Raw genomic sequence first — 10,000 nt, forward strand, 5'->3', positions numbered from 1 at the left:
CATCCCCTCCGCCCAAGAACTAACCAGCTTCCAAACAGCTTGCCTTCATTTGAGCCATTCTCATTCTCATTTCTCCCAAACCTGGTTTCTCCGTTAGCTGATTCTTGTTGTCCATTTGGTTGTTATTCCGTCACTGTTGCTTCATCTTTTCTGGCACATTTCATTTCTACCGACTCTTTCCTCTCATTCATTCACTGGTTTGGTAGAGAGCATGTTGTCTTGATGCGTGTCCCGTATGAAACTGCATTTTAATCCTGTGAGCGTAAATATCATATGAGCGTATCTGTTTCTGTCACAGTATGTGAAGCAAATGACTGCTGTGGTGGCCTAAAGCTGACGTGTTTCTACATTCTGTCTCTAGCACACACACAGGGCTACCATGTTTATTAGCATCACTTTTGTAAATTTGCACTGCTTCATCTGTCCATGTAGAATCTGTGTGTGTGTGTGTGTGTGCACATTTGCTAATGTCCGATTATTTGGCCATTTTGAGCCCAGTAAACACTTGGCAAAAGTCAAGAGGCTGAACTCCCAAGTTAAATACACACACACACACACAGAGCCACTCATCATTTAGAGATGCTAATACTGCGCACAGAAAAAACACCAAGACCATATTTACAACTCAGATGTTTCACACCTACAACACACACACACACATAAATACTCTGGGTTTAGTGTGTTAAGTGCACTCCAGTGGTAGTGCCTGCCTAAGTTTATGCTTAATCCTAAACAGTGTTTGTGGTATGTGTTTGTTATTGACTGGGGGCATATGACTGATTTGTTTGGTGTGTCTTGAGGAGACAGCAGACGGTTTTGCACAGCACTCATCTAATGTGTTGCCTAGAAGCTATTTGTCAAAATACTTCAATCCAGTCTATTCAATATCAGTGCTTACAATTCCTCACTAGAATTCACCCGTCAAACATTTTTTGTTTAATGCAATTTAGAGTTCGGTTGATCTATTTTAAGTATGTTACACAGGCACTAACATACGCATGCATACACACACACACACACACACACACACACACACACACACACACACACACATATATAATGCTAATTCTAAAGGCATTACTATGAAGCCGTAGTGCTCGGCAGTCTGGTAACAAAGGGAAGTTTGTGTTCATACATGTGTGATCATGTTTGTGTGTGTCGGGTGTGTGTGCTCGTGTGTGTGTGTGTTGGCCTTCAGTATGTGTAAGTGTCTGTGTGTGTCCTCACATAGCCAAGTGCACATCCAGATGAATGGGTGGGCATTAGGCATCTCCAAAAATCCCCTCTCATCGTCTACCTCAGGGTTTACTGTGCAGACATTTGGCAGTGCCGTCTGCAGCCTCTCCCTGGCTGGAGGGTATGAAGTCCGGCCTTTGGCCCGAGGTTCCGAAAGGCCTCTGGAACATCAAGGGCATGTTGCTAATGTCTCCAGAGGCCCAGTCCTCCACTCAGAAAAAGGAAACCCCGTTTGGACGTCAAATAAAACCATCCAATCACAGCAACGCAAAACACCGCTCCCTGTTTCTCAGTCTCTCACTATCAGTCTCTCTGTCTCCCGTTCGCTCTCTTTCTTTCCACGTCTCTTTGTGGCTCTCGCTTGTCTTCTCTCTCTCTCTCTCTCTCTCTCTCTCTCTCTCTCCCCCTCGGGCTCTCTCTGCTTCTGTGGTTCGCTCTCCTTCTCTCGTGAAACCCCCCACTCCTCTCTCCTGCAGGCTGTGCAGCATGGAAAATGTCAAAACAGCGCGCGCCAGCAGTGGCGTTACAATGATGGAGGGTGTGACTGACTGAGTGATTGGTGTGGCGCTTCTTGGCTCTTAAGGCAATACACATGTGTAATCTTCCCTGGTTCTCTCTCTGTCTCTCTCTCTCTCTCTCTCTTTTTCCACCTCTACTCCTTCCTTCTTTTTTGTCATCTCCCACCCCCCCCCCCCCTTCTGTAGTTCTTACACAGGGCTCAGATGCAGACGACGCGGCCCTCCCTGGCCAACAGTAACGCATCTATGCGGCCGGGCTCCCAGACGGCGCCCGCACAGGCCGTCTACCCCCCCAACCACCAGCCCATCATGATGACCATGACCATGCCCTTCGCCGCGCCACAGGCCGCACAGTACTACATCCCACAGGTGGGTCCAGCAGGGGGGGCACCTCACACAAACACTTACAGTGTGTGTGTGTGTGTACGCGGCCAGCAAAAACGTTTTATTTATTCGGATGACTACGCCACTCTCACATCTGGTGTAGCTCCTTCCACTGATTATAGTGAATTGATTATAGTCTGAGGTAACTGTCGCAGCATACGCTCTATGAACGTTCTGCTTCACTTGTACATCCCGTGTAGGCTGGGGTGGCCTAGTTGTTAACCCGTCTCCAAAGTCTCCAATCATCTTCATCTCTTTCTCCTCAGTGTCATTTCTTAGGTGACAAACACACACTGAATGCAACTGTGTGTGTGTGTGTGTGTGTGTGTGTGTGTGTGTGGTGGATGTCTGTGTGTCATTCATTCCTGTCTCTGCAGTACCGACACAGTAGCCCGTACGTGGCCCCTCCTCAGCAGTACTCTGTGCAGCCCCCCCCAGGTTCCGGAACCTTCTACCCAGGGCCTGGCCCAGGGGAGTACCCAGCGCCTTTTGGTAAGACACCGCACGCAGCAGGGGCAGTGCTTTCTCAGAGCTGGAATCCTACTCTCCATCACCTGGACCACTGGGCCTGTATAATGTTATGAGAATGTTATTCCGGCTCCAGCCTCCCTTTATATAGTGAAGATGTGCTACTGTATTATTCACAGAAATAGACTGCAATAATGTATCTTGGCATTCAGGCCATCCTTAAAAATATTTTCGTTTGCCGTAACCCGACCGACCCTGTCAATTTAGAACCGACCCAAATATTTATTTTTTCCCCTTTTAGTCCGACCGACTTGCCGGTTGTAAACTTGTGTTAAGACCGACCGATTTTTTTTTTTTACTCTACACAACCAATACAAATAAAATACTATTTATTTTAGTAGGCCTAAGTATTGTGAATATAAATTGCCTACATACAAACGTAGGCTCTCTTAAATAAAACCCTGTGGCATCATCTCTACACCATTGGTTTACGCATGTCACACTATGGCCTATACGCTTCGTTTCATTCACACAAACATCTCGACAACGCTCATTACTTGGCACGAAGTTCTGGAAGAACTGTGCCCAGATCTTTTCCCATCCCTTCTCCCTCTGGTTTAACGGTGACCTTGTTGAAGAATTGAAATTGGTTGTGGTCTATTCAGTATTTCTCAAAATATGGGTCCGCAACGTACAGTAGAGACTGCTGGTCCGCGGAGTCGTGGAGTGAAATTAGGCCCGGTGCTTCGTCTGATAATTTGCTCGAAGTTGATCAAGATACCGCGGGCCAACAAAAAAAGAAAACAAACGTTTCTGCTATCGAGGTCATTAAACATGGAGCCATATAATAACGTGGTGGTATGTATGAGCGTTCATTCAATGCAGGCGTACGCGTCTGCGCGAGAGAAACTGAAACTAATCAATAACGTTGGTATCAAAGCTCCGCTTCATCCTGTTGAATGCTATTTAATTGTTTAACGACATAAGCACATTTTCATCAAAATTTCTATTTTAGGTTTTGTGTTACATAGTAATGTCTACATATGTGTTTTTAAAAGACCTCTTCAGACAAGATTAAGCATTAATTCAGTTAAATTCAACCTGCCAACTGCTCCTTAATAGAACGACGTTGATTTTTGGAACTTCCATAGAAACAGAGCAGAGACTGTATAATACACTGTATAGCACTGAGTATTGTATAGTCAAATTTGAATATAACGTGGCACAAAAGCTATTAGCCTTCTTTCTATCTGTTAAAGATCAACAGATCAGTGATTTACGCCTAATCTGCTCGCCAAAAAAGCTGGTATTGTGTTTCCTGAATCCTTACATTCAGGCATTCAAATTAAACTTGTATTTTTTTTTCTCCATACCAATGTATGATGCTTGCATGAGGGAAACATCCCAAAACAATAGCACCCATATAATTGTTGCTGTTTTGAGAAGCATTTCTTTTCTTATGCAAGCATCATGCAACCATGCAAAAGCAATGAAACTAATTATATCTTACATTAGTAAAGCAGTCCTCTGATGTGCATGTCACAAAACATTTAAGTGAAAGTGCATGTATAACAATATAGGCATAATAATGATTGTGATAATGATAATGACAATTTGATTGGGAGGGATTGGGGTTGGGTGGGCCATGACTGGGCCTCAGGTCAAAGAAGTTTGAGAAAGGCTGGTCTACATAACCTGCATCAGATTGAGGTTTGCAGTGATGCGCCTGAAGGCATGGGTTGAGGACCCAGTCAGTTACGTCACAATATACACATTTGTTTAAATTCATACCTACGTACAGTAATCACCATGACCAAAATTGTACTTTTTTTTTACTTTGAATCTTGAAAAAAAAAATATTGACCTACCTACCGACCCATTTTTTAATTTTTTTGGCTGTTACTGCAAACAAGAATATTTTTAAGGATGGCCTCACAATATTGCAGGAATATCCTTGCAAGCAGTATGAAGCTGAATCATCTCATTTCCTCCCTCTCTCTCTCTCTCTCTCTCTCTCTCCCTCCACTGCAGCTACGCCTCCATATTACACAGGTCAGCCCGTGTATCCTCCATCTCCCCCAATCATAGTGCCTACACCACCACAGCAGCAGCAGCAGCAGCAGCAGCAGCAACCTCTACCCGCCAAACGCGAGAAGAAGCCTGTGAGTATTTCCTCTCTTCACCTCCTACGCTCTTTTCATGTCTTTCTCTTCCTCTCCTCTGTTTCTCTCTCACCCCCCCCCCCCTCCTCCAGCGCTAGTTCCCATCCTCTTCATCCTAGTCCCTATGCTCACTGCACTGCTTCTTCTCATTTAGTTGGTTCCCATAACCGTCTCTTTTTAAATGAATTTAAATTCAAAATTTATAACCCCATCTTTATAGTTATATTATTACCTAATACTGAAGCCTGCAGTGGTGTGTGTGTGTGCGTGCGTGTGTGTGCATGTGTGCCTGCATGTGTGTATGTGTGTGCGTGCGTGCGTGCGTGCGTGCGTGCGTGTGTGTGTGTGTGTGCGTGCGTGCGTGTGTGTGTGTGTGTGTGTGTGTGTGTGTGTGTAAGGGGTGGGGGGATTGTGTAGAACTGTTTCTCTCTCTGACTGTTGGCACTTTTTGTCTGTCCAGATCCGGATCCGGGACCCCAACCAAGGCGGCAGGGACATCACCGAGGAGATCATGTCGGGGCGAACATCCACCACCCCCACACCGCCGGGTGGACGATCCTCTGCCACCCCCACACCCCCTCAGGTACACACACACCCACAACACCTTTTAGGAGAGCCTCTACCACTTTTACTGTTACTACTACTTCTAAACAGACACACACATGCACACACACACACACAGACGCACAACCATCTTCAGAACTTCTTGTTGGAGTCTCCTGCACACATTCTTGTGCCTAAACTAGTATAACCTCTACCTGCAACACTTCTGTTATACCCAAAACCCCACAGGTGACACAAACACACACACAGGCACATACATATATATACACTCACACATGCATATACTTTTTGGGAAATTAGCTCATTGGCCATCTACCCCTGTGTTAGATAAGAGTATAAATACCCTACCCATCTCCAGTCTATAACCCAGTCTGACACCCCCACCGTTAGCCTTGCTTAACATAATTCACAGGAAACGGGTTACACCAGCTAGCAGTTAGCTGTAGCTCCCAAAATATTTGCATGCTGTGTCTTCTGTATTAACCACGCATAGAATAGCAATGTAAAAGACCGCAATTTTCTAAGCAATTCCATACTTAGCAGCACTGTCTGCCAGGTAACGCACACACAGAGTTCCTTCCTTTAAGCTCCTCCCCAGCCTGTGTGAGACTCGGTCCATGCTCTCCTAGCATTGGATTAGTCTCAGCTCAAGCTGTGCCCAACTAATCCCACTACATATGAGTGGCAGTGTGTGTGGATGTTTTTGTGTGTGTGCTGTTGTGTATGGCATGTGATGTTTGTGTGTTGTTTGATTGAGAATTCTGTGTGTGTGTGTGTGTGTGTGTGTGTGTGTGTGTGTGTGTGTGTGTGTGTGTGTGTGTGTGTGTGGAGGTAGCAGCTTATTCATCTTGTGTGAACTGTCTTCCTGTCGGCGTGACTGCGGGTGTGTTAGAGGGTGCATGCTCGCCTGTCTAAATGTCTCTGAACCTGCAGGGTGCCAGTGGCTCCTGATTGTGTGTGTGTGTGTGTGTGTGTTTGTGTGCGTGTGTGTGTGTGTGTGTGTGTGTGTGCGTGAGAGCGAGAGAGAGAGTCAGACAGAGAGAGAGAGAGAGAGAGAGAGAGAGAGAGAGAGAAAGAGAGAGAGTGACTTAAGGTGATTAGGCTGGCACCGTGGCAGAGAGGGGAGAGTGGTGGCACATGGGGATCTTAATCCGTATCAGCGGGCATCAGATCAGCCTCACGCCAGCCTTGATGGCCACGGGACATCACACATCAGTCTCGCTCTGCCCCCCACATGTACCCTCTCCAGTGTGCCATCTGATAATAACCATGCCCGCTGAAATGGAGAGTGGGGCCCGGTCATCCACTACTGCAGTACCGAACCCTCAAGTGGTCATTCTTCCCCATTTCCTGATAGCAAGTGCCTGATATTAAGGCTGTTGAATGGGGACCATTAGACAGGTCAGAATATCCATTTAAGAATAGAAAAAAGGGCTTTAGTACTTTCATTTTTCTCTCATATCACTTGCCTGACGAGATCTTTTAGTGATTTTATTGAAGCTGTGCATGCCGTCCCAGTTAGAGAGAAGAATGACCTTAGATCAGTCCTCTGTGTGGAGTTGGTTTAGTTTTAAATACATTGTGGCTCAGCTGTCTCTGGTCTGGGTTCAGTGTCACCACACATTGATGTGGTCATTTCCTGTAAGCTTTAGTTAGGGTTCCCTTGGTGCTCATAAGAGACAGACTTTGAAATAAAGATGACCGCCCCGTGCATTTTTAACTTTGACTTGAAGAAAAGTAAAGCATGCAGTCCCCATCAGAGCCCACCCAAAGCTTTCTGTGTGTGTGTGTGTGTGTGTGTGTGGACGTGCATGCGTATGCAGCAGCTACTCCGTGTTTATTATTAACGCATTCTCTGTGCTTTTGTTTGGGTTACTGTATGTTCAGCAACATCCATACTTCAGCATGGGCGGAACTGAACACAGTAGCTGCTCTTAAGCCTTTTAAGTGTGTCATTGACCGAGTGTGTTGAGTGGAGGGTTATTTGGCACGATGCCGTATGTGTGTGTGTGTGTGTGTGTGATAGAGAGAGAGAGAGAGAGAGAGTGTGCCTGTGTGTGTGTGTAATCATCTCTCTGTCTCCACTCTCATCCTCCCCCTTTTTCTCATTCCTGTTTTTCTTATTCTTCTCTGGCCCATCTCCTCCCTTCTTTCTCTGCTTTCTCTCTTTCCTCTCTCTCTTTCTCCCTCTCTCTCTCTCTCTCTTTTGTTATTCCACACTCCTTCTTACACTCTTCCCTCTCTCCATTCACCCCTGTGTCCTACCATCTTCATTCTTCATGCTTTTGTTTGTTCTCTGAATGAATAATTGCTCCTTACTGCTTGCACTGCATCTTTGTGTATGTGTGTGTGTGTGTGTGTGTGAGTGTGTCTGTGTGTGTTTGTGCTGTGCACACACTGTACCAGTGCTTCCTGTTAATATCAATTCTATGATGTTGTGACAATTTGCTAATTGTTGAGTGTCTGTATGGTTATTTGTGTTTATAGGAGTGACTAACATATTGATGTGTGTGTGTGTGTGTGTGTGTGTCCTCAGCAGCCAATGAGCAGTCAGACTCCAGATCCCAGTGCCAGTCACATGGCAGCCTGCGGCCTTGACTCTTCACTGAGACAGCCCAGTCCAGCCAGCACAGACGGACAGTCCACACCAGGTCAGAGCACACACTAACACACACACACACACACACACACACACATATACAGACACACTTTACCTTAGCACAGCACTGCATATGCAGGTGCCAAAGCGTGTACGCATGCATGCACATTATGACAGTGACACACACACACATGCGCACACACACTCACATGTGCTAACATTTCACATCAGCACATGTTCCAGTATCTGCACAAGGCCAGTTCAAACCCAGAAAATGCATGCACGTGGACGCATATGTTCTCTCACTCACTCACACACACACACACACACACACACACACACACACACACACACACACATATATATATGTAGACACAGACATTCAGAGCCTCCCACACCTCAGACTGGAAACCTGTGGCCTTTTGTGCCTGCAGTCAGAAGTCTCCCCAGGCCCGACTCTGTCTCTGAGTCACACTGCAAATAAAGCGTGGGCTCCCAGAACTCCCATTTATTTAACGCCTCCTTCTGAAATACACTTTCATTTCACTCACTCTTCTCTCCATCACCACCATTGCACTTGGGTTTAATGTCTTTGTTCTTCTACTGACTGTGTGTGTGTGTGTGTGTGTTTGTCTGCTGTCTGTGTGCATTTCACCACAGAAGACAAACCCAAACCAGACCCCACGCCTCCTCCTCCCACGACTCCATCTCCAATCCCAGCGCTTCCAGAAGCTTCCGTGGACCCCATTCAGAGAGAGGCGGCCAGCAGCAGCGAGTCCGCAAACAAGCCCCCATCCTCGTCCACCTCCATTGCTCCCTCCCCTCCTCTCCCCACGGCCCCCACTGTTGCCCCCACTGCTCCCGTGGAGCCAGTGGGGCCCAAACCCGCTCCTGTTGCCCCAGCGGCCCCTGCCCCGGCCCCTGCTCCAGCCCCGGGCCCTGAGGTGTCTGAGGAGTCTCGTCAGGAGCCGGTGGTGGCCCCGACACATGGAGCCCCTGCCTCCTCCTTGTCGACCCCTTCGCCTCCCCCGCAGGCGGTCAACGGCCTGGCCGACTCTCCGGCGGCCTCTCCCTGCGCGGAGGTGGAACTGCGGGTGGTGGAGGAGGACGAGGTGGAGGAGGAGGTGGTGACGGCGGAGGCAGAGGTGGTGTCCGTGCAGCCAGTCGCCCCAACGCCACCCCACAGGGACGAGCCTCAGGAGCCGGCTCCCACGCCACTGATCGCCTCCGAGTCCCCGTGTCCGGCTGAAGCCCCGGTGCTCATCGCCGCGACCTCCGTGACACCCTCTTCCTCATCCTCATCGTCTTCCTCCTTGTCCTCCTCTTTATCGGCCAGCTGTCCGGCGTCCACCCCCTCTGTCCTGGCTCCTCCGCCCGGCCTGCCCCCTCTGGTGCCCCCGCCGGCCCTCGGGGAGACCCAGGGCAGCGAGGCGGCAGTGGTGGTGCCGGACGTCACCGACGCGCCGACTGCCCACAAGCCAGACGCCTCGGCGACGCTCGCACCGGCGGCCACCGAGGACGCCCACAAGCAGAGCAACTCAAGGAAGACCTCAGCCACAGGTTGGTTCCACAGCCACATGTTCTATCTTAGTGCCCCTAGAACCAGAACACTGTAGACTGTAGAGCACACCGGAATACTACACAAGTACCAACACACAGAAGGACTTCTGTAGAGGGGTTCTGATGGAAGCACTTGTAGTAAGAGTTGAGCAGGTGTTCCCACGTGAAATAGTTGTGTTATTGTTAGTGTAGTATTACATACAAATATGTCTTCCACTGTACTCTGTGCTTCGTAGAGGTCCGTGATGTGAGTGACTTTTGGTACAGTTAGTTCCCAAACTGCAGCTTCTCTCAGTGTGTGTGTGTGTGTGTGTGTGTGTGTGTGTGTGTGTGTGTGTGTGTGTGTGTGTGTGTGTTGAGGGTCCAGCTGTTCCTGCTGTTCCACACTGTCCTGTCTCATTTTGCTCTGTGTGTCCTCCTGGACAATGGTGCTCTGATTCAGAGCTGCCAGCCCAGCTGATGTCACTTAACCCTGAGCGGGAGGAGGCAAACCGGCCACAAGTCACGGG

At 48.2% G+C, this 10,000-nt stretch overlaps 1 protein-coding gene across 8 annotated transcripts in view; it reads left to right on the top strand.

Moving 5' to 3' along the window:
• The window catches only part of eif4g3a (eukaryotic translation initiation factor 4 gamma, 3a), a 74,460-nt gene that overhangs the window by 40,230 nt on the left and 24,230 nt on the right, over positions 1-10,000 (top strand). For 6 of the 8 annotated variants that reach the window (XM_076268801.1, XM_076268804.1, XM_076268806.1 and 3 more), the window contains 6 exons: positions 1,941-2,123; positions 2,516-2,630; positions 4,638-4,768; positions 5,229-5,351; positions 7,869-7,983; positions 8,592-9,491. In XM_076268801.1, coding sequence (XP_076124916.1) covers positions 1,941-2,123; positions 2,516-2,630; positions 4,638-4,768; positions 5,229-5,351; positions 7,869-7,983; positions 8,592-9,491 — 1,567 coding nt within the window. The remainder of the gene's footprint in view (positions 1-1,940; positions 2,124-2,515; positions 2,631-4,637; positions 4,769-5,228; positions 5,352-7,868; positions 7,984-8,591; positions 9,492-10,000) is intronic. The other 2 variants (XM_076268803.1, XM_076268802.1) reach the window with 2 other exon arrangements.

This window comes from Alosa pseudoharengus, unplaced genomic scaffold (assembly GCF_046254945.1).
Source record: "Alosa pseudoharengus isolate Yale_2024_CS ecotype anadromous, Long Island Sound unplaced genomic scaffold, YU_APseudo_1.1 YU_APseudo_1.1_scf_5, whole genome shotgun sequence".
NCBI classification, from domain to species: domain Eukaryota; kingdom Metazoa; phylum Chordata; class Actinopteri; order Clupeiformes; family Clupeidae; genus Alosa; species Alosa pseudoharengus.